The sequence below is a fragment of the Chelonus insularis genome, unplaced genomic scaffold (assembly GCF_013357705.1).
Source record: "Chelonus insularis isolate UGA/USDA-ARS -01 unplaced genomic scaffold, ASM1335770v1 contig_404_pilon, whole genome shotgun sequence".
NCBI lineage: Eukaryota > Metazoa > Arthropoda > Insecta > Hymenoptera > Braconidae > Chelonus > Chelonus insularis.
The window spans coordinates 12,796-36,182 of record NW_023276561.1 but is presented as its reverse complement, the minus strand read 5'-3'; the positions used below and the strand labels follow the sequence as shown (position 1 = coordinate 36,182).

The 23,387-nt window shown below is 27.7% G+C and overlaps 5 protein-coding genes across 7 annotated transcripts; 1 reads left to right on the top strand and 4 right to left on the bottom strand.

Annotated features, from left to right (window-relative positions):
- Positions 1-2,213: 2,213 nt before the first annotated feature.
- LOC118069060 (protein TSSC4) lies at positions 2,214-4,434 on the bottom strand. The gene is made up of 2 exons (XM_035086913.1): positions 4,313-4,434; positions 2,214-4,242 (listed from the first exon to the last, which is right to left on the bottom strand). Exon 2 carries the CDS (start codon positions 4,218-4,220, stop codon positions 3,486-3,488), a length of 735 nt encoding a protein of 244 aa, XP_034942804.1. The 5' UTR covers positions 4,221-4,242; positions 4,313-4,434; the 3' UTR covers positions 2,214-3,485.
- A 675-nt stretch (positions 4,435-5,109) lies between these two features.
- LOC118069017 (BTB/POZ domain-containing protein 6-like) lies at positions 5,110-12,171 on the bottom strand. Of its 3 annotated transcripts, none has more exons than XM_035086826.1 (5): positions 12,038-12,171; positions 6,585-6,772; positions 6,339-6,511; positions 6,032-6,270; positions 5,110-5,929 (listed from the first exon to the last, which is right to left on the bottom strand). In XM_035086826.1, the coding sequence occupies exons 2-5, from the start codon at positions 6,660-6,662 to the stop codon at positions 5,319-5,321; spliced, it is 1,101 nt and encodes a 366-aa protein (XP_034942717.1). In that variant the 5' UTR covers positions 6,663-6,772; positions 12,038-12,171; the 3' UTR covers positions 5,110-5,318. The 3 variants fall into 3 exon arrangements, with proteins under 3 accessions (XP_034942717.1, XP_034942716.1, XP_034942719.1); XM_035086825.1 differs by lacking the exon at positions 12,038-12,171 and adding an exon at positions 10,125-10,473; XM_035086828.1 differs by lacking the exon at positions 12,038-12,171 and adding an exon at positions 7,280-9,254.
- On the bottom strand, positions 11,911-14,652 carry Rexo5 (RNA exonuclease 5). Its single transcript, XM_035086824.1, has 3 exons — positions 14,396-14,652; positions 14,076-14,244; positions 11,911-13,985 (listed from the first exon to the last, which is right to left on the bottom strand). The coding sequence occupies exons 2-3, from the start codon at positions 14,196-14,198 to the stop codon at positions 12,087-12,089; spliced, it is 2,022 nt and encodes a 673-aa protein (XP_034942715.1). The 5' UTR covers positions 14,199-14,244; positions 14,396-14,652; the 3' UTR covers positions 11,911-12,086.
- A 1,164-nt stretch (positions 14,653-15,816) lies between these two features.
- On the top strand, positions 15,817-20,409 carry Msr-110. The gene is made up of 7 exons (XM_035086838.1): positions 15,817-16,185; positions 17,413-17,631; positions 18,337-18,570; positions 18,644-18,819; positions 18,907-19,609; positions 19,689-20,133; positions 20,216-20,409. Exons 1-7 carry the CDS (start codon positions 16,066-16,068, stop codon positions 20,281-20,283), a joined length of 1,965 nt encoding a protein of 654 aa, XP_034942729.1. The 5' UTR covers positions 15,817-16,065; the 3' UTR covers positions 20,284-20,409.
- Positions 20,410-20,778: 369 nt separating this feature from the next.
- Positions 20,779-22,511, bottom strand: LOC118068995 (uncharacterized). Its single transcript, XM_035086804.1, has 2 exons — positions 22,007-22,511; positions 20,779-21,927 (listed from the first exon to the last, which is right to left on the bottom strand). Exons 1-2 carry the CDS (start codon positions 22,228-22,230, stop codon positions 20,844-20,846), a joined length of 1,308 nt encoding a protein of 435 aa, XP_034942695.1. The 5' UTR covers positions 22,231-22,511; the 3' UTR covers positions 20,779-20,843.
- Positions 22,512-23,387: the final 876 nt, after the last annotated feature.

Below are 23,387 nucleotides of genomic sequence, written 5' to 3'. Positions count from 1 at the left end.
AGGGTGAACCAGTGGACCTGCATTACTGGATATCAAATGAGTATCGTGGAATAATCTTAAAAGATCAAGTATTTATATTACTTAGTATTCAAGAACTGTAAAACAGCCATCATCCAACGATCATTGATCTTACTCAAATTTGTCGATGCTGTAATTTTCTTGCATCTCAATTCAAGTTCGTGATTGCATACTTTTTATGTATTCAATTGAAGATCATTGACGATAAAACTTTCATCATAGGTAAGACCCTACCCACACTGTGAATAATTTTTAAGCGAGTTCATTGCCACAACAGACCTAACGGTCAACTACAGCATCATTGAATCAAGTCAGGCTTTTCTTTAGACTGTTTTAGACATCACTGTGTAGGATAACGACAGTTGAAGATGTGGCTATTTATTTCGCTTCTAAGAACTGCCCTCAGCGCTACAATTCAGCTGCATCATGAAACACATGTATTTTCTGGATATTAATGACGTTAGTACCTGCTCTTGAATATATAAAACTTGAAATTGTGATCAGGAATATTAATTTATCCAATCTGAAGCCATGTACATTCATGATAAATGCTTTTTAGACATTTTTATATTTTAAATCGCTCATCTAATCTCATAATTAACGTGAGTATCTAAACAGTATCTTAATGGTTGAGCTCTTATGTTAAACATATCTTCATCAAAGCCGAAATATTTTAAGAAGTAGCTGACTTTAGGTTATGAATATTTTTACAGTTGAAAAAGCAATTTAAAGGGTCATTACCTGAGCCCATGGAGCGATGGGATTTTTCTTAGAATCATCTAGACATTCAAAAAATGTCATTGAAATTTGAGTCGAGCCTCCAACTGTGAACTATTTTTAAAATATTTCTATTGATAAAAGGCACCCTGACCTGCCTTGGACCGGTTATTAGTAAGCATTTTTATGCAGAAACTTGTTCATAAAAGAAAAGTTATCTATACAGGAAAATTCTTTCCCTATTCCAGGATAATCCTGTTGCTCACAATATAGCCTCGTTATGTTGCAGTAATAGAACAGTGTCTCGTGTCTGCAATAAGACAGTCACGTTATTACATCAAGACCGTTCTGTTTCAGGCGCACGACACAGTCCACCTGACAACACGGCAGTGTCTTGTTGCACTTACAGTTTTTTTCCATGTAGCTACCAAATATCTTCATGGTTTCAATTCAATTCGAAATTTATACCTTAATCTTCTAAAGAATTTGAGTATTTTTAACTTTTCAATAGCTTTAGCTTATTTGTTAAAATAACATGGAATTTTTGAATTGATATTGAAATGTATAGATTTTAAATAGTATTATTAGTAATGAATAGTATGATAAATTTGTTACTTTGTATCTTTTAATTAGATGTATAAAAGAAAACATAGTAATATGTATATATATATATATTTATTCAGAAATTGAAGTCATCAATTTGATAAGAATCACAATTTAACAACGTCAAATAAACATAGTATTTCAAATAATTCTATGTTTGTGAATTATAATATATTACATTTAGTTTGTAATTATATTTTTTTTTATCTTAATAATCCTTGGCAATGTACAAGTTTCAAAAGATTCCCACGAACCATAGCATTTCCCGTTCCGGTATGCCAAGAAGAATACCAATCTACGTAATTTTGTGGCATTGACACTGGTTGTATTTACTGGTTTCTTTCTTAATGTATTTTCTACCTTTCTCATAATTATACAATAGACATAAGAGCTGTAAACTTGAAAAATTATTGGCAGAAAAAAATCACCAACTACTATTGTATTGAACAAACTGATGATCTTTATCGTTACATTAACAATACAATAGATTTTTTATGTTAAGTAGTAATAAATAAATGAAATGACCTTAAACATTATACTAATTTTGTTAATTTGCGATTGGATGAAAGTATTAAAATTTAAGATTAATTTTAAGTAGGCCGCAACTATGTCTTGACTTTCAAGAGGAAATCTTTTCAGGTCGGGTTCGTTGGCCGGTATTCGCGCATCATTCATCCTGTTTAACACCATGAAGAAACTCTTCAAATACCTTTTCTTCTTCCTTATCCTTTTTTTTTTTTCTTCATTGAATGTGATAAAACTAGTTCTAATTACTGATTAGTTGCGCTTACGCTGAACTTTTAGGTTTAAAGAAAAGTGAAAAATTGGCATGAAATAAATAAATCATAAATAAAGTCTGTTGATTTAAAGTTTATAGTTACATTTATTTCTTTATCTCGGTTTTACAGTGCATTAAAAAGAAAAAAAACGAAAGTATAGAACAGCAATTTTCAGTAAATACAATTGTTTTGCTGATTTAAACATTCTGAATTTGACACAAACATACTACTCTTATTTTTTTTTTTTTATTTAAAATATGTATCTAAATACACTGCCTATTGATGCGTAACACAATATTCACACGAAATACCTATCAGCGAAATCTGATGATTAATGACTGATGAGTAAACGAATTAATGTATATGTACGTTTTATTATTCACAAATTATAAATTGGATCTACTTGTCACGTAAAAAAAACACATGTGAAAGTTATAATTTAATATGATAAATAAATGTATTTTTAATATATAATTACACTTTTACCTGCAACACTAAGAAAAACGAAATAATGAGAGAAAAATTCTTTCTTCTTACTGTTGATAAAATTATATGTATTCTATAACACGCGAGTTGCACATAATCTTCGCATTTTCAATAAGAAATTGAAACTAATTAATTGTAAGTTACAAAATAACTCTAATATTTTCTTAATACTTAAATAAATATAGTTACAATTATTTTTTACAATTTAATCAAGTATAAGAATAATAATAAATACTCCAAGTATTTTACAAATTGTCTTATTTATTTTGTTAGAAAGAAAAAATTTGTAAAAATATAATATTACTATTATGGCATTGAATCAATAATAAATTACAGAAGTTCGCTATAAAATCATGATCACTATCTCGATCAGATCACTGTTCTAGATTTGTTTTATCTTCTAGGTCAGTGAACCTTAGAAATAAGAAAAGAACTTGAAAACAGTTCTTAGACAGTACATAAATGTACAGACTTGGTTGAACTAGATGTCGTCGTAATAAATTGAATTCCTTGTGTTCTATTTGTTCATTCATACGTTTATATTAAAACTTTATGTATTCGGGTCGAAAATATATCGAAAATTGCTATAAATGATATGTACAGAAGGACGCTGGTTCGTAAAAGTAATTATATATATATATTACATGCATATATATATATATATATATATCGTAGCGTGAAACTTGGAAATAATTTTATCAAATTATTCATTTCTGTTTATTGCATGTCTATAATTTGCCAATTATTCATAGTATTTACGACATTAAAGAGATGATTTAACAGTGAATCAGAATCAAATCTATATCAAAACATTTACAGTTTAATAATATATTGCAATGTTAATTATCTGAATATAAAATAATAAATAGATTATGTATGTATTTAATTGCATTCATCTTCAAAATCCTTCAAGTGATCTAATTTTATCTGTTGATGGCAATTTTCATCAGAAGCAATTTTTTTTGGTTTTTTTGTTTTATTAATTTTAGGCCTTTCACCTACAACATATTCCGGAAGAATAACTTTACTACCTTTAAACACAGATGATTTATTGTCTGCTGGAACTGTAACTTGTTTTTGCTCATTACGTTTCGGAAATGGTTTTTTGAACACTATGGGTGTAGATTTAATCGAATCGCTTGATGTTGAAACATCATTTTCAGTTTGCTCATCGATACTCATTTTTATATCATTTTCTTCACACTGAGAATTTCTGGCTCTTAATTCTTGCAAAAATGATAACGCAACATTAGTATTAGTATTGTCAGTCATATCATTATTTTGGACGTCTTCTAAACTGTATTTAGTCCATTTGTGAGGATGTTTATGATAATCTGGTATTGTATTATCTCGACGAAATGAAATTGATGGTCCTTGACGTTTAAAAATGCTTTCTCTACCTTGAAATTGCCTAATTTTACCATGCTTCGATTTTCCAGTGTGTCTAGAGGAATGTGATGCATTTGAATCATAATCATTATAATTTACTGTTGCTGTTTGATCTTTCTTATATTTCTTTTCAGCTTGTAATAACTCATCAAAAAGGGTTTTTTGTTTATGAGAGAAGTCTGAACCACCTCCTCGTAGCACAAACTCATTAGTTGATGGTATTTTCATGATTATCTTTGAGGATTGATTTCTGAAATATTAATAATTGTTAATTACATAATCAATGTATTAAATTGATGTGAAAATAAATAATTACATACTTTTTATTATTACTTGTATTGAAGAGTTACTTGCTTATCTTTCACACTATACGAAATTACGTTTACAGTATGTATTTTAGGTTTTGTTTTGGAGCAAATAATAAAAACATTGGATACAAAAATTTAATACTAGACTAGACCGACTGGTTAAACAGTTTAGTCACCACAAAAGCTTCAGTTAGCCAGCCGATAGGTGTCGTTGTGCACAAATGCAGGCGGCAATGTTTGATTTTAAAATAAATCGAATAATAAAAATATGAATGTATTTCACATAGAAAGCGAATTATAAATCTTAATTAATAAAAGAATGTACTTCATTTAATTTGAAATAAAAAATTTTAGATAAATTATTTAGAAATAAATACATTTAAATATACATTATAAGTTTAATTTAAACATATTACATAGACAGCAACATCATCACAACAATATTCACAATACATTCTCTATGAATCATATCTATTTTTCATCAGTTTTTTTGAATAATGTAAATTTGTTTAGAATAAACTAAATTTGAAATTCAACAAATTCTATTTTGGACCAGCCATAATTATCTAATCATTTTCACAATTTTTGTGTCATAAATTCAATAACATCAAAAATAACTGTATAAATTTTACAATTCAATTACAATATCCAACTTCAACATTCATTATAAATTATATCAACATAATTATAATAAAGATAAACAAATTTTTCTAAAATTGTTGAAATATTTTTCGCTGTGTTAATTTCAACAAATAAGATAAAAAAAAATCATTAAAATAATAAAATGTATACCAGTGTAAATATCTGTATAAAATATTCATACCTGCACTTTAAATATATCTTTATGTTTATGAGATCAGTAAAAATCAAAATAGTATAAAAATTTTTCGTCAAAAATATCAGTCTAATATTATGTAGATATTATATATAAATTTTCTCTAGTTTAAATTCTTTAAATTATTATTACGACGAATAATCAACAAAAATATCAAGTTATGTCTTATAGACAATTTTCATATCAATCAAAAACATAAGCCAACGCACGAATGACAAAATCTCCAACTCGAGCGCAAGCTTGTTGACTTTGGCTAGCATGTTCTATCTTTTGATTTTTTTTATTATCTTCACGTTCTTTTTTCGCCAATTTCATACTATTTTTTTTAATTTTACTAGATATTTTATTCTTTCGAGGAACTGCCAATAATTTTCTATCTATAAAATTATTATTCGATCTTTTACTATTTCCTTGATATTCAGTATGACCAAGAATCTTAGCAACTATTGCAGCAGATTCTTCACTTGTAAGTATTCCACTTGCCATTGGGCCTTGAATAAATTCTCTATCATTCATCAATAAATATCGTACACTATACCAAACTTCATCAGAAAGTGCTGCTCTTTTGTTGTAGGGTGTAGGCTCAACTCCACATCGTCTACATTCTGATGCAGCCCACTTTTCCAACGCTTTAAAGAGAATACTTTCCTGTGTTAATTTAAGATCATCTCTAGATGCTATAAGTCTCACTTCTTCACAAGTTAATTCTTCAAAATTTTCTTGGCATAAAACTTGGTCTATAGCACCATCAATTACAGCTAAACAAGCGTTAAAAAGTTGTGAACACGCCACAGCTAAAATAAAAAAAAACATTATTAAGTATAAAAATAAGTTGCTTTCTTTTTATAGATCAATGCCACTGAGTAATCAGTGAATTTTTTTTAAATCCATCTTACCAATCTCAGTCACATCATCATTAGATATAGCTAAAGTTTCTTGAGAGATACGGCTTCTATGATTCAAATATAAATTAAGTCCATGATATACAGTTAAAACTGTTGAGGGAGTGAGATTTTTAATAATATAGTCAATAGCTAACTTAGCAAGCTCTGGACAAATATAATAATGAGCAGCATCTAGTGTTGAACGTGCTGTAAGCACTGAATTAAAATGAATCGGTTCACCACAGAAGTATCTGAAATTTATAAGTTAAATATAAACTGATTGAGAATAAACCGTTTATAAATTATAAATTATATTAACTTGAAAAGATGATCAAATGCACGTTTGTCAACATGTTGAAGACGAATAATTGGTGGTGGGTCACTGATAGGTGGTGCCATACTGCCCACAAGTAAAGCTCGAAACCATTCGGATTTTTCAGCAAGAGCGTGACGGTTTATAGAATATTTCCATGTATCTCCAGTAAAGCCGACCTAAAAACGAATTATATATATTAAAATCTGATAAAATCTATTTAATAATTAATTTAACTAATTGAATACTTACTTCTAAAACTATTTTATTGGTGGGATCGTTTCCCAAAGTAACTTTTTTGTCGTCTGTCATAAGAGAAACTAGTGACATAATCTTAAGATAATTGTCAATGATTGATTGGAGCCAAGTTAATAAATAAAATCAATCGATTACCGTTGAAATAAAATGTTTAGTTATTTCTTGATAATGATCATTGTTTTCTGTAAAATATAACAGTTGAAATAATGATGATAAATAATACGATTAAGCTTTGAATTATATTCATATGAGATTACAAGTTAAATATTCAAATAAATGTGATGTAAAGTATGTCTATGCTAGTCATAACTTTTTGCTGATTTTATGAAATAAATGTTTTCTTATTTTACGAATATTGAGAATAAAATTTGCTCAATGAATCACTTGTAGCATATGAAATTAAACTTATTGTCCTCAATATTTGATAACGTTAACACTTGTTAAAGATACTTTTTTTTATATATATCTATATATTTATTGATTTCGTCGGATACAGGTAAAAAGAACGTGTCGTTATTCGTATCTAAATCATACAAGGGTTTGGCGATGTTTACCACAGATAGTAAAACTTGAATTTTAAAAAACTTCTTTTTTTATTTCAAGATAGCAATACCCATTGAATACCATCAAGTTTTTACCATTGAAACAATTTTAAATTTAATATACAACAAATATTATTTTATACTCACTGTAGTTTTTCCAATAAAAATATTTGAAACATTTTCCTATTAACTTGTTTAATTGCCAATATTTTATCTGATAAATCATGGTTTTTGATAATATAAATTATATAGGAATACACTTAATGTAAATAATCTGTGTTTTTTTTTTTTTTTACAAATAACAAGTATTATTTAAACTGTCATTAAACCTATAGAAATGATCACTGAAACCCTTACTAGGTGAGCACTTGATTCACACTGCGAGGAATCATTTGCTAAACCCAGTACTTTTATATTCGTTTATGTTCTTTCTCTTTTTTTCTTTTTTATATGAGTCAGAAGAGCTCATATCATTGTCAAGCAACATTGACGCATTCTACGATCAACTGAGGTTCATATAAATGTTTGTAAAACAAGCTGAAAGGACTTATCGAATAAGTGATTCTGAAGGAAATAAAAAAAAAAATCATCCTGAATCAATGGACACTAATAATTATACATAACAAATTATTATGTACCACTTTAACTGGAATAAAAATATTTTATAATTAATTGATTAATAAATAGACATAATTAATCTAGGATAATTGATGTACATTATCAAGCATCTTTGATGATGCTAAATAGGAATATTGGCCTTGAAATGTTAAATATGAGCAGATGCAGGTGTTTAACACGAGCAACAACACTCGCTATAACTTTTGTTTCTAATTTATTCCATTTTCAACCTAGAAGATGAAATAACGATTCTGTGGACGATCAAAGGGTGTTAACTAAACATGTCGAACCAGATGTTATGATGAGTTGAGTGATTCAATAAGATATGTAAATAAATAGTGATGATATTCAGTGAATGAAATAAATTCATACTTAACTTATTTATAGAACATATAGTGTATTGACATTTGAAATAATAATTATGGTTACTCTAGTGTTAATTAAATCTACCAGTATAAAAAAATAATTCTATCAGTGTTATTTTAATTGATAAATATTTTTATAGTTGCAATTCTTCACAACTAAACACTGTTTCTCATGAAAATTAATACGGATTATAGTCAATAAGTTAACATCGTATTCAAACACATATTTAATTCAATTAACATTATTAAGCTTAATTAATGGCACCCGCATTTTTGCTCTCTTGTTCAACTATCACAAAACATCAATTATATCAATTTAAATTGGAAATATCAAATGTATATCAATAAATTCTGACACTTAAATGTTGTATTTTAAATCAAGGATTTTCATCGATGGAATACATACAAAAAATATTATTAAAAAGAGTAAGAAAGGTATATAAGTTATTGCTGTAATAGCAATCTAGATTGATGACTTAATATTAGTGGGTCACGTTAAGAGTAAAAGGTACCGAAATGTGTAAATAAAAATTACTGCACTTGAATGATAAAAAATTACCATTACCTTGAATAAATGATATTGAATAATAGATTAAAACCTTGAACAATAGATGAATTGTAGTATGAAATTTGCAGGGATACTACAAGGAGACTGTGAGGACAATCTAACAATAAGATAAATGTGCGAAAATATTTTACATGAGCATGATGCTATTAGCAATCGTTGAGATGTGTGAAAATACATTTTGCTAATAAAATAATCGAAGATTTTAATGTTCGTTACAAGGTTACTAATTAAAAAAACAAACATCGTTGATGGAATAAAACTATATGAAATAAAAAATAATAGCTAATTCATTGGAAATTGTTAATCGAATGTATCATCCATTTAATATGATACAGAGGAAAATTCAAAATTGCTCCAGGCTATTTGGAGTGTCTTATTGAACTCTTAAAATATAAATGGAATTCTACTATGACTCACAAGCTCACATACAATATTATACAGAACATATGTAATAATTAACACGTATATTATAAATTCTTATCTACTAGGATAGTAGGTTTAACCGATACTACTGTAAATGAAAAAATATAATGTAGTTACATCATTGATAATACAACTATTATATATACCTGAAAAGCTAACTCTATTTTTCTTATCTCATTAAAATTGAAAACTCATTCAAGCATAGTTTGTCTTTTGAAAAATAATGATTATTTACATTATTATTTTAGCAATCTTATATTATAATTCTATTATTGATTTTTTTGAAGATGTTATTTTGTTAAATACATTTTTAATTCATAAATGAAATAAGATGATGATAGATAAGAATAAGACAATTCAAATGACAGTACATATATTCATTAATTAGCCATAAAAATTGCTACTTAAATTAATTTATATTAATTTTATATTTATTATACAATGATATTTATATAAATTATTCAGCTAAAAAAATCATTTTGAATCAAAACAAATATAAAAAAGTAAGATATGATAAGAAAGAACACTAAGCCTGGGTAGGTATATTTATTCTGAGGGGTTGATCAATACTGACATAAAATGCTGTACAGTTTGATACGAAAGATATTAATCAAAAACTACGTAGGGTTTAATTTTGATCGTCTTAAAGAAAAGTTTTGTATTCATGTTTTTTCATCAATAAACATACAACAAGTAGATAAGACATGTAATGGTCAGCCAATATGCGTGAGCTAAGAGTGGCAAAAGACAAAAGAAAATGATTCCTAGTGGAGAGATAATTATTATAAAAATCTGTAAGTTTTTTATCATAATAAAAGTAACATCATCTGGAATAAAAAAAAAATACATAAGGTGATGGTTGTATTGAACAATGGCAATTTCTTTTTTTCCTTTGCACAATTAAATTATTGATTCTCTAATTTTTAGTATTTAGCAATAATTTCAATTTTAATACACTGACAAATCAGAAGCTTGATTGAAGTAAAATTTGTTATAAAAAATAATGATAAAAATTTACCTCAATTCTTTTATGATACTAAATATTTCAGAACTGAATATCACATTCACCACATAAGTTTAAATAATTCCAGTTTTCCATTAAATAAAAAGTTAAATGGTATGTATCAACTGAACTAAAAGAGTGTGTATTAACTGACGACTGAAGCTATAGTAAGCATGTAATTTGCAGTGCGGAACCATACATTCCTACAGACCATTTCACTGGTGATATTCATAGCTGGTAAATGTTACAACGCGCAGCCGCTGAGCTTTTTCAGCCCTCAAATTATTTCACCTTATAATATAAGTTATTCGAAGAAAAAATATTTATTCCAATAGATTTTTGATATAAAAAAATGTTATTTCATAATATATATTAATGAAGCTATAATTAAACAGAAGCTAAATTCAATATTAGCTAAGCTTTATTTCTGATTGTAATATTTAGTTAATTATCAGTGTAAAAAAAGATATCCAAGAGTGAGCTCAGCGTAATTTTTAATCTTATGTTCACAATTTTAACTCGAACGAACCTATTTTAGAATATTATCTCACGATATACTTTTTTTGCAAATATTGTTATTAATTTTTTTTATAGATAACTGAAGCAAAGTAAACACAACAAAAAAAAACTAATTAGCTGATGTTTTAGTTAAATATATAAAATTTGGAAACTTACTCAAGGTCATAACAGTGACCTACATGTTGAAAATAGTTAATTTAATGTGGTAGTTAAAAATAGGTTTTCAAAACATAATTTTTTCACAGTAAACATGGTTTATAAAAAATGTGATCAAGCTGATGTTTGTTATGAAAATTTTATGTTAATAACTTAGGAAGATTTCGACTAGCTCTATTAAGTATGAGGTTCTACTGATCACTAATGAAAAAAAAAACAGACCCAGTTTATGGGGTTGTCTATGGTTTACTTAGAGGGAATATCGATTCACGAAGAGACACTTATAACTGAGAATTAGGTCAAATCCAAACCCTCTTGAATAATGACGTCAATTGTTTTTTCTCTTTTTATCATAATTGTTATTTTTATTATAAAAATTCACTCGAATAATTATTTTAATTCACATTCACTGATGAAAATAATCAATAATTTTTCACGATAACAATTGCTAACAGCACACTTCAACAATACTCCAAAATAAAATAATAGTTCTCGATACATATTTCGAGGTCAAAAACGAACGGCTTCTCTCAGATATCATTGAATTCTATAAAAACCCTCATTTAATTTCATAAAAACTAAAAAATGAATACAAGATGTGAAAAAAAACAAGAAAAAATTATATAAATATTGCAAAAGAGCAAAAGACCTTTCATTTCTAATACATATTTGATCGCCCATCTGTCGCGTGTACTTTCAAATATTTGTTGAAATTATAAATAATCATAAGATAATATTGGAATATCTTACATTTATTTAGCGGCTTGTTGTTATAATTTCATAGCTAATATTTAATTATATTTACTACAAAAATTCAGTGCTTATTTTTTATTATAAAAAATTTAGCAAAAGAATTATATTTTTTATTAACTATAAAATTGAAAATCTTATACTTTTTTATTTTATTTATTTTTTTGCTCAAGTAAATTAATTCTATGTGTTTTGATAAAGTTTTGTTTACTATTAACTAAACTAGTTTGGCTAATTACAAGTATTAATGTATATCATTAGAATTTTTTAAAAATTCTTATTTTAGAAAACCAAAAAATAAAATCACAGAATGATAAAATTCATAATATAGATTAATAATTCAATAACAATAAATGTAATAGCAAAAATATCAAAATAAACGAAGTATAAAATGTTTATTGACAACATATGAATCGTTTGTACAAGACTCAGACAAACATAGTTATATATAAAAAAAAATGAGGTGCGTCAGTTAGAGTCGACCTCGATATCTTTTCACTTACCGGATTCATGTCAGTTTAAATAAGATATCTGAATAATAAAGATGAATTATTAAAGATGTAGAGGTGTGTGTTCTTTCTTCAAATTTAAAAAACATGCTCCATTTGCAGCATTTTTTTCTCCACCGAAAACAACGCAAAGAAGTCCATTGACAGCCATGTGATGCCAGATTTTTTGTGTCCATCTATCAATTTTTTGACAAGTTTTTTCCAAATTTGTTTGCAGGGAATCATTTGGTATTTTAATATGACAGAATGTTAACGCGTGTTCTATAGCAACTTGACTAGCTCTGTCAATAGCTTGTTTATTTGTTTCCGTCATTACGAGGCGGACTTGATCTCTATCATTGAAATTAGCATCATCCATAATTGACAAAGAGGATGATTTCAAGTATTGAGAATATTCATTTAACACGTCTTCAGTACCTACAATTGCAGCTGTTTTTTTCTCTTTGGCAACGTGTTTAAAAATAGGAATTCCATAATTATGAGCTTCCACACCATTTATGTTATTGGAATTTTGTTTGCTTAATGTTTCGTTCAAACGTCGTTGGCCTATCAATACAGCATCTCCAAAGTCAACACTATTGGCCAGCTTTAATTGCACCAATTGCATTGATGCTTGAGAATCTTCCGTAGAACAATGACCTTTATTATTTTCTTGAATTCGTTGGTTCAAAAATTCACGTGCTAAAACTTGTAATTTAGTCTTACGATATCTATCACCAGTAATATTGAAGATAACTGAAGTATCAATAACATATGGATGCATCATTTTTAATGAATGAAGATCGGCGTTTAAACTTTGACCGACAAGTATTGCATCAGCTGGAAGTAAGCTTCGTATTGCTGTCTGAACATCGGATAATGTAGTATCAACATCGTGAAGCATTTTTTCTGTTATACCACTAAATTGAGTTAAATAATCCGTGATTTTATTCGTAGGTTTTACTAAAGTTTCGTAAATGACATTCATTGTTTCATCGACAATAGATATCCTAGTAAGCTCCAAACTCCCAGATGTAGTTCTACACATCTCACAATCTAAACCAAACATTGGTGATTTAGGTGTAGCTTCTAAATAAATATCTTTTGTAAGAATATAATCTTTATATTTAGTAGCTAAACCACCTCGTAAAGGTAAAGGATAATTCTCTTCAACAAGTTGCCATGGAGATAACAATAGTTGAGTTCTTGGAAATTTGTCAGTTGTTGGCAATTCCTTTAATACACTAGAATCTATTGTGTTGTCCTGTTTACTAATATGTGGTTGCATTGGAAATACGACTTTTAATAATTTCACCAAATCACCAGTACTCTGTATAGCTGCTTTCAAGGAACCAAATTTTTCAATTAAATTTTTTCGTTGTGTTCCAGTTAGTGGTATAGTTGCGAGATCTTCGATAATTGACCCACCATGGGCTGCAGGTGTTACAATTTCTAAACGATGATCTAGGAGACTCGTTATACCAGAAAATAATGATTCATGTGAATGAAAATGAAACACAGAAAGCCCTTCCACTATAAAAACTACTGTATGTGAAACTCTGTTGAATTTTTCTAAAGTACACCATCTTGCTGGTGAATGTGGTGAATTATGACCGAATAAAGAATATAAAAGTAGATGTTGAATATCAGTCAGAAAAATAGGAATACGTTCCGTTGGATTGACATTAATATTTAAACTAGCATTTTCTCCCACAAGTTTTAAACTAAGTCTTGGAATATTTTTTAAGATTTTCTTTCTTTCTCTTAATTGTTGTTTGAGTTTCAGATATTCTTCACCAACTAATTTAGGTTTTTTATTTTGAAGCTCTGAATCATCGGAACTATTTTGTATGTTTTCTGTATTGATAGGTGTATCAATCATAAACTCATCACATGAGCGTTTTCTATTAGAATTTTGTACTGTCGACATTTTATTTATGTCTTCATCTTCTGAACACTCAGCCTAATAAGAATAAATTATAGTAATACATTTCAAAGAAAGTTATGATAATTATTATACTTATTAGTATTATTGTTTAATAATGCAACTTACTGTTTTTAAATATTCTAACATTTTACGTTGTCTATCTTTATCATTAAGTTTAGAAATTTCTAATAAAGCTGCCATTTTTTTCCTTTTTTTCTCCATTCTTTGACGTTGTTTTTCGGTCAACATTATCTTGACTGCCGTTAATAAAGTTTCTTCTAATTATTGTTAACACCTGTAAGATAATTTAGAAAATAATGACTTATTAATTGAATTTTTTCAGTAATTCAGCTCAAATATATGATTGATTAAAAACAAAAATTGTTTATTTAAACTTATAACCAAAATAAACAAGTGAAGACAATTAAGTAATATAATTTACTTACATAATTTCTTTACATGTAAATTCTATAGGTACAATTGTTGAATAAACACTCATGAATAAATAATTACATCGATCATCAAAAAAGAGTAATAATGTAACAAGAAAACACATGAAATTTGTTATTCAGATTTTCTAACCTGACTTTCATGTTAATGACACCAACTGTACCCACACATATAAACCCAAATCTCTCCGGATTTTTTTTCAAAAGAAACAGTTCATAACCCGATTATGTGTGGCGTTACTATCTATTTCATGAAAAAATTCTACAAAAAACAATTACCGTTCTATCATTAAAAAAAGATTCTTTTGTAATATCAACATACATAAAATTTATTTCATTAATTACATAATGCCAATGACTTTAAGCTTAAATAAAGTAAATTATTTTTTTTATTTATGGACTGCTCATATTTGTAGAAAGTTTTTAAAGAGAAAATTTGCAATCCGACACAAGTCAACCATATTTAAGCTTCAACTCTGACATTCTTGTGCCAAATTCATACGCATTTATCTTTGCCACAGATCAAAACATGCTTTCAAGATTCAAATTTCTATTTTGGAGTTAATATTCTTCATAACATTCATACACTAATTGAGTCAATAAAAATAATTACCTTCAATAATAATAAACAAATGATAAATACAAAAAGTAGAATGTACATACACATATTTATGTTTACGTGAAAAGTACAATATCCAGCATCCATTATAATTGAACATTTTATTAAAAGGATTGACCGATTAATGATCATTGTTGTAAATGTAATCATAAGAGTATGACATTATTTAATTTCATAAATTATAAAAATGTTTTCTGATGGCTTGTTTCCTGTTTTTTTCAATATCAGGTGTACTCTGTAACTTGGTAATATGTGATTAGTTTCATTATACATGGAGAAAGTGACATTGCTTGATGTATTTCCAAGTAATTTGCTAAAAAACTTTCACTGCCATTATCTTTTTTTTTTTTTATGTATTTGTAATAAATTTTTAAACAAAAATAATACATCAAATTTATTGTAAAAAATATCAGTCATGACTGATAATATTACATATCAAGCAAAATACCTACAATCTTGAATTGTTTTACCAGTTTGAATAGCCGATAACATAAAACATGAATATAAATTTCTGTTTGATTTCCGGGCGTAAAATAAAATGTTATGATAACCTTGAAATGATAAGCATCCAAAATATTTCGTAATTCATGGAAAAACAAGTAATGTTAATTTCAATATGTAGCATTGTAATAAACTATTTTTTAACTTGATATTTTTTTTGTAGGATACTTCATCTTTTGCTGCATTAAACTTTAAGGATTGGAAAATCTTGATATTAGTATCAGATTTTATGTACTAAAAATCTGAGACTATTTATAAGTGTGTGATGAGATCAACTCTCTATATACTTGTACATTGATTCTACGTCTTAGCGATGAACGGAAAGAGGAAAAAAGGCCCATACTAGTATACATCGTGCCCAACAACAACCAACAGTGGTTTTTAAATTGGTGGGGATAGCACCAAAGTTAGCGGTGTTCAGAGTACTTGAACATTCACTACTTGGATAATCATTGGACAACATTGGACGGTCAACTTGTAGTTTTTGAACTTTGAAAATTAAGTGATATTGTCAGAGTTATCATCATAGTGATATTAACTATTCTAAATGGATAAAGAACAGCTGGATTCTCTGCCTACTGTGACAGTAGGATCTGAAAAAATTCCTCCGCCACCTCATAGTCATTATGCACCCAGCGAAGTGTATTCAAGTTCTGAATCACCACCGGTAAGCTAATGTCAATAAGTTATTTATTTAATGAAACTTAAATGAATTTGTCATTTATTTTTTCAATTACTAAAAATAATTCAATTATATACTCCAAAATTAGCACAATATTGATATATTTATATAAGTTATTGTGTAAGTAGAGAAGATTTGAATGAAAGCATTGAAATCACTAGAATCATATTTAAGTTACTCAAAAAAAAGAAAACTTCGAAGCAATTGATAAAATTATTTAAATTCTTTCAGAACAGTTTTAGTACACTTGTTGATTACAAAATATTATTGAGTATGGGCATAAATTTTATTACATGCTAACTGATAAAATGTCTTTTTAAATAACATTTTTACTATGATTATTAACATTTTAACATAAACACGGCTTACGCCTGTTTTGGAGATTCATGTAATAATGATAATAATAATAAGTACAAGTCATTTAGCAACAGAATATTTCATCTTCAGTTGTATATAAGAGTTTACTATATTGGATGGCCTACTATCTCTACTAAGAGTCCTCTCACCGGAATACTGTCTATCTACATCGAGGTCAATACAAATCTTGTATCTCTTCTATTTTGTGCAATTTTTTTTTATTCAATCCTATATATTTCTTTCCATAGTAAGTAAAGTATGATCATGTTTTAATTTAATTTTGATGTTAATGTACTTCAATCATAATACCCAATTTAAAGATCTAGAACATCTAATTATAAGAATTAACGGTAGATTGGTAAATTTTTTTTATTTATCTGCCAACTGTTACTGAAATCTTTGAATAAATGTACGTGAGATAATGCAACTTTCTCTATCGAAATTTTTAAAATCGTTATTTACATAGAAATTGTTTTAGATCTTAATGATAAAAATCTATTAAGAAAGTTTTGTCAAATTTATTCATTTGCATTTATGAACTTCATGAAGTGATAATTTTTATCGTGTGTATACTACCGAGTTTAAAGATTTAAATCCATAGAATCGATAAAGAAAGAAGCGGCACAACGACAAAGGCCTCGACTCGGTTGGGTACCAAGCGTGAAGCTGGCACGGACGTACACCAATACATTTTATTATTACCTTTACTGTGGTTTTTTCTGTATACATAGTTCTGCATATTATTTGTACTCTGAAGATCTATCTACCTTTTTAGAAATACTAAGTTTACTTAATTATTATTTAATAATTAATAACTGAAATTTTTATAATATTTTTTTATATATATTCTTTTAGGCTTATTCTAGGCCAACAATGAAAAGTAGTGCAGTTCAGATTGCAAGGATAATTGCCATGACCCTGATAACTATCTCTGTTATCATTGGTAGTTTTATGCTTGCTTCTGCTTGGCTTCAAGTTCGTGCCTCATGTACTCCTGAATCTATAACACAACCACAAATCAACACTCAACCAGAAGAACTTTTTAAACATTTACAACCAGAAGCTCTTGTACAGGTATTGAGAAAATATACAGCAACGTGAAATTGTTTACTAGTATAGGATAATTACAACGAAAGTGAGCTGTTTCAGTAACACTCTGATAGAGACGTGAATGTATGCTAAACTATTTTCTCTTTAATCATTGAATCTTTTTATAATTATAAAGAGAATAATATAAATTAATAACTATCAATTATGATGAATATTCATTAGAACAATCTTTTATAAAATTTAAAAGAAGATCTACTTTCATTTATAAATTTGATATTAATTTATTTTCTAAAATTAATATTTTGAAATAAAAAAAATTTTTTTTAATAATTTTGACTAATATTAATAGAAACTATTTATAACTTAAACTTTCGCAGTCAACGATTATAAAAATTTTAAGTGCGCATCACTCCTCCACAGCAACATGCTTTTCCGGTCACGCGTTGACGCCAGGTCGTGGTGAAAGTTAGCCTGTTGATGATTATAGCTGTGGCAAACTCGAAACTCAATAGAAATCAAATGCGACTAACCGTATAGCAACGTATAATTAATTATTGAGAAAATATAAAATAATAAAAACATAGAAAATTTAAACTTCATTCATTCATTGTCTTTTAAAATGAATTTTTTTCAATAACTTAATAAAAATAGATTACTCTTGAATAATTTTATAGTACAATCGTTAAATATTGTAGTTTTATTAATATTTCTTTAAATCTCTATTTGCAGGATGCTGTTGAAAATAAAGATAATTTGCAGAACTCAGAAACAGATTCAGTATCAATAAAAAAAATACCTTTAGATTCAAAGAATTCAAAAGTTGATAAAGACAATAAAGATAATTTAAAAGTAACTAACAATAATGGTAATGACAATGATAATGACGATGATTATAACGACTTAGATTTCTCAGGAGTTCATATTAAATTCCCACTTCAACTTGATTTAGATGACTTAGCAAACGTAAGAATTTTTATTATATTACTTAAAAGAAAAACATTGGTTCATTATTTAAAAAATTTCTTACCATTCACAGACACTGATGAGACAATCTCGTGGTCTTGTCTCTTGTGTAGTTGAGCGTCGTAGAACAGATGAATATTCAGATGAGAGAAATGTTCAATTAGACAACAACAATCGTCCTCATGATCAACGACTCAGCGGTGAACGTGTAGTAATTCTTTGCGAATCTGGCGAACCTAAACGTCAAGAGTAAATATTTAAAATTATATTTATTTTTTAATATTTAAAATAAAAACATAATTTGATAGTTAAAAAATATTTTTATCCAATCTATAGCCAACAACAACAACCACAACAACAAGAGATGCTCACACCAATTATTGTCCCCCTGGGTAATGTTCCAATTCCTATGCGACCCCAAGAACAAGAATATCATCGTTACCAAGTACAAAATCAATTCCCAATGCCTGATGTACATCATCCATCATTGATAAACGCTCAAAGAATGAGTCCATTGGATATCCAAAATAACTTCCTTCCAGAAATTAGAAATATTCATCAAATAATAGAAATGGACTCATCTCGGGGTTTACCCTCAGTTAATCATCCTCAAATGGAATTACGCCCAATTCCTATTGAATTAAGACCTGTTTCTGTTGAAATGATTCAAGGAATGAGACCACCATCTAATCAGATGGAACAACAAAATTCTCCAATGTCATATCAAGATACACCTAAATCAGCATATCCTCAAGACCAGCAAACTCAAGGTATAGTCTCACCACCGCTATCAGTTGCTTCTAACATGCAAGAAAATCTAAACGCCAAAATGGGACCACAAGTTATGATTCATCAACAATTTAAACAAAAGCCTCTACCAATTCAAGAATCTCAAGAAAAACCTGACTTTGCTTTCCCAGGTCTTCCAATTGATATTTTGAAGATTATTAAACAGGTTCCATTAAAAATTCAAAGCATTATGCAACGCATTGATGAAGGATTAAGATCAGAACAAGCTGTTTCAGGATTACGACAAGAAGTAATTTATTTATCTCAAAGTGATTAATTTTATAATCATAGTAATTATAGAATAATATTAAATTTTTTATTTATTATAGCAAATCCAGGATTTCAAACCATTTCCCATGGATATTCGTCCAATTCCCATGAATCCAGCAAACTTACCAGTTGAAGTAAAAAATTTATTGGAACACGGCAACATTGATGGTCTTCAACAAAATAATTTCCAACTTCCACCAGTTCGACCCATTTCGATCATAGAAAAAGTAGGAGAAAAATCTGAAGAAGAGAAAAAAATGGCTTTACCAGAAAAAAATTTACTTCAACGAATTTTTGAAAATCAAGAAGCTCCTATGATGCCTAAATCTCAAATTACCATGTCTTTCATAAGACCCATTGAATCATTTGAAATACCAATTGGAGTTAACACACACGTGATTGATGCCTCCATGGAGCAGGAAGAGAAAGAACCTATCCAAGCTGAGCAAAGTCCAAATCAGGAAATGCAGACTGATAAATCTGATGAAGCCAATCGTCCTCATTGTAAGTTTACAAATCATAAATTCAATTAAATAATTAATATAACACATATATATTTAGATTGAAATTTGTTTGAAATTTACAGATGTTCAACCTCGTTCTGTTGATTCCAACTATCCATCTGTTCATCTTCGTCAAGAAAAAATTCGTTAAATATTAAAAAAACACGTTATGATATAATTATTCATAAAGTTATCAGTTATATTCCAAATTTGACGTATATAAAAAAATAGTATGTAAATAAACCGGTTTAAGTAAAACAGGATACAAGTGATACTATTCTGTATGATATTTTTCTGTTAATTATTACATATTTTATTAAGTCTATAAAAAAAAAACAAAAAAAAATTATTTGAGCTATTATATACACCTAAATGTTTACGTTCATTTTTTCAAAAAATTAATATTCTATTCCATATTTAATCATTCAATTATTCATTCTTATTATTATCGTTGTTGTATTGTTTATACTGCTAATACTATTATCTTTAATAATAATAACAGACATAAGTATTTTCATATCATTATTATATCCTATAACAAAATATATATTTTATATTTAACTAATAAATATGTAGTTTTGAAAGATATTACAATAAATAAAATGTGAATGGAATTTTAATAAAGGAAAAATTAGTAGATTTTTCGTTTGTTTCAAGTTATATTTAATAACAATGTTAATATTTATACAATATTTAATTAAAATTTAAAATTTACGTTTTAAGTCCAGGTACACGATATAAAAATTCGCCATCACAATCATAATAACGATCTTTTACTCTAAATAAAACTCCTTTTTTTGCTTTCCGATAAGGAACTTTAATATAATTAGGATAATTCTCTTCTTCACTTAAAGCACTCTTTTTTTTCCATTCTATAATTCCTGTATCCAAACTGTTTTTATAAGTTTCAATTTTGTCTAATGATACTTGCATAACTTGTGGTTTTGAGATGTTATCTTGCATAGTGTGAGGCTGTAGTGGTTCATTATTTATAACTGGAGACTCTGTAATCTCAGTCTTTTCAATTAAGTCTAATGTTTTGTCTTGTTTCGTGACAATTAATTCTTCAGAATCAATTATACTTTCCTTATTTTTTTTATCTCTATATTCTTGTAAAAAGAATTTATCTTCCACAGATAAATTCGAATGATCGGTAATTTCATTAACTTTTTTCTCTAAAAATATATCACTAGTAGCATATTTCCAATCTCTTTTAACATTATTATGGGCATTTTGCACCACTAATTCGCTACTTGTTGTATCATTTCTAACTGTACTATCATTTGTAACTGTACCGTCATTTAATTGCAATGATGGCTTTTCATCTGTAATACATTTGGATTCTGTATAATCTTTAACAATACTTGAAAACATAGTACAATTTGGTGATGAAAAAACTGGTTTAGGTTTTACAAATTTTTCTGCAATAGTTTTTAAATTTGTTATTTGAATATTACGATCTTTAAATTTTTGCAAATGAGCTTCTAGTTGTGGACTTAATGCTAAATTTCCAGCTTTAAATTGATTCCAATTATCTACAACATTTTGATCATATCTAATAACTGCTTCAGCTGTTTTTGGCATATAGTTCGATTTTAATACTTTCTTTATTGTTTCAGGTAGAGCTGGAAAAGCTGTACTTAATCTTTCAGGTGTCCATTCTTGATTGTCTTTATCATGTAGATTTTTTATTTGACTCCTTTCAGACCAAGTTAAAAAATTCGGTTCTTTTGTTTTAAAATATTTGCTTGCAGTAATTCTCATCTTCAATAATTCTTTGTTATATCGAAGTTCTCTGTTAACCAAAATTTAATATAACTATTATGATGAAACTTTAAAAAAATGTTTTAAGTCTTACTATATAATAAAATTACCTCTTGTGTTCATTATAAACTTCCCCGGCACCCATAAAATCAGCATCCAAATGTTCGAGATCAACTTCATCTTCATGATTATCCAAGTCAGATTCTTCGAAATTACTGTATAACTGCTTTTCGGTATTAACTTTATTATTTTTTCTCAATGATAATGATTGATTTCTACTTATATTTTTATAACCCCTTCGAGTTAAATCCACAATTGATTTTAGTCGGTTCATAGCTTATGACAGTTTAATTCTCTGATATTAATACCAGATATTAATCTCTAAAATTGGCGTGTTTAATTTGTATAAATGTTTTGTTTGTAGTTTTTTGTTATCAATTCAAAAATGATGCATTTAAATTTTAATATCACGTTTGTAATATCTTCATATATAGTCGGACTGAGAAGAGAGTTCCTCAGTTGCTTCAATGCTTTCGGGCTCCCCACCACTGATTTTCTACCCCTTCTACCATGTTTTTTACTACTGCGCAAGCGTACAAGAACACATGAAGAACATCTGAGGAACTCTCTTCTCAGTCCGACTATACTCCAATATGAACTGCATGTATTGTTCACATGTTATTATTATTATTATTTGGTTCCAAGTAATAGCGCCACAGCACTTTATGATTGTGTGTGTGTGTGTGTGTGTGTGTGTGTGTGTGTGTGTTTACACATGTATAGAATGTACATATAAGTATAGAACATTTCTAGGGTTGTATGCGGAAGGCCAGAAGGCTAAAGTCCCGAATGTAGCATAACCTCGAAAAATGATTGTCTCGAATACGGTATAAATTCGAAAAGTGAAAGCTCTGAACGAGTATTGTCACTAAATATAGAGTGTATCGAATTCTGCAAAGCCTCGATGTAAATAAAATTTCGAATGGTTTATTAAACCGAATATTATATTGTATCGAATTGTATAATGTTCTGAATATGTATTATACCGAAAAAAATTTTTTTACAGGCAGTGATTCATTCAACCCTCGATAAAGTAGTTTTCATAAGTAAAAATGGTATTATCATATGGATATGGAGTAAAGTACAGGCAATACTAAAATTTATCGTATCGAAAATATGGAACATACAAAAGAAATCAAAATGAGTTGAAAGATATAAATTTTCAAATAATAATTTTAATTTTAACTTAAAATCTAAATGATGTATCGCAAATATGGTACATACAAAAGAAATCAAAATGAGTTGAAAGACAGAAATTTTTAGATATTAATTTTTATTTTAACTTAAAATCTAATTGACATATCGCAAATATGGTACATACCAAAGAAATCAAAATGAGTTAAAAGATAGAAATTTTCAAATAATAATTTTAATTTTAACTTAAAATCTAAATGACGTATCGCAAATATGGTACATACAAAAGAAATCAAA

Excerpts from the sequence above, each read along its gene's own strand:
- LOC118069060 (XM_035086913.1), bottom strand. The coding sequence starts at position 4,220 with ATGAAAATACCATCAACTAATGAGTTTGTGCTACGAGGAGGTGGTTCA.
- LOC118069017 (XM_035086826.1), bottom strand. The coding sequence starts at position 6,662 with ATGTCACTAGTTTCTCTTATGACAGACGACAAAAAAGTTACTTTGGGA. Across the intron at positions 6,512-6,584 it reads CCAATAAAATAGTTTTAGAA|GTCGGCTTTACTGGAGATAC; the intron begins GTAAGTATTCAA and ends ATTCGTTTTTAG. Across the intron at positions 6,271-6,338 it reads GCATTTGATCATCTTTTCAA|ATACTTCTGTGGTGAACCGA; the intron begins GTTAATATAATT and ends TATAAATTTCAG.
- Rexo5 (XM_035086824.1), bottom strand. The coding sequence starts at position 14,198 with ATGTTGACCGAAAAACAACGTCAAAGAATGGAGAAAAAAAGGAAAAAA. Across the intron at positions 13,986-14,075 it reads TGTTAGAATATTTAAAAACA|GCTGAGTGTTCAGAAGATGA; the intron begins GTAAGTTGCATT and ends TATTCTTATTAG.
- Msr-110 (XM_035086838.1), top strand. The coding sequence starts at position 16,066 with ATGGATAAAGAACAGCTGGATTCTCTGCCTACTGTGACAGTAGGATCT. Across the intron at positions 18,571-18,643 it reads ATTTAGATGACTTAGCAAAC|ACACTGATGAGACAATCTCG; the intron begins GTAAGAATTTTT and ends TACCATTCACAG. Across the intron at positions 19,610-19,688 it reads TTTCAGGATTACGACAAGAA|CAAATCCAGGATTTCAAACC; the intron begins GTAATTTATTTA and ends TATTTATTATAG.
- LOC118068995 (XM_035086804.1), bottom strand. The coding sequence starts at position 22,230 with ATGAACCGACTAAAATCAATTGTGGATTTAACTCGAAGGGGTTATAAA. Across the intron at positions 21,928-22,006 it reads GTTTATAATGAACACAAGAG|AGAACTTCGATATAACAAAG; the intron begins GTAATTTTATTA and ends TTTGGTTAACAG.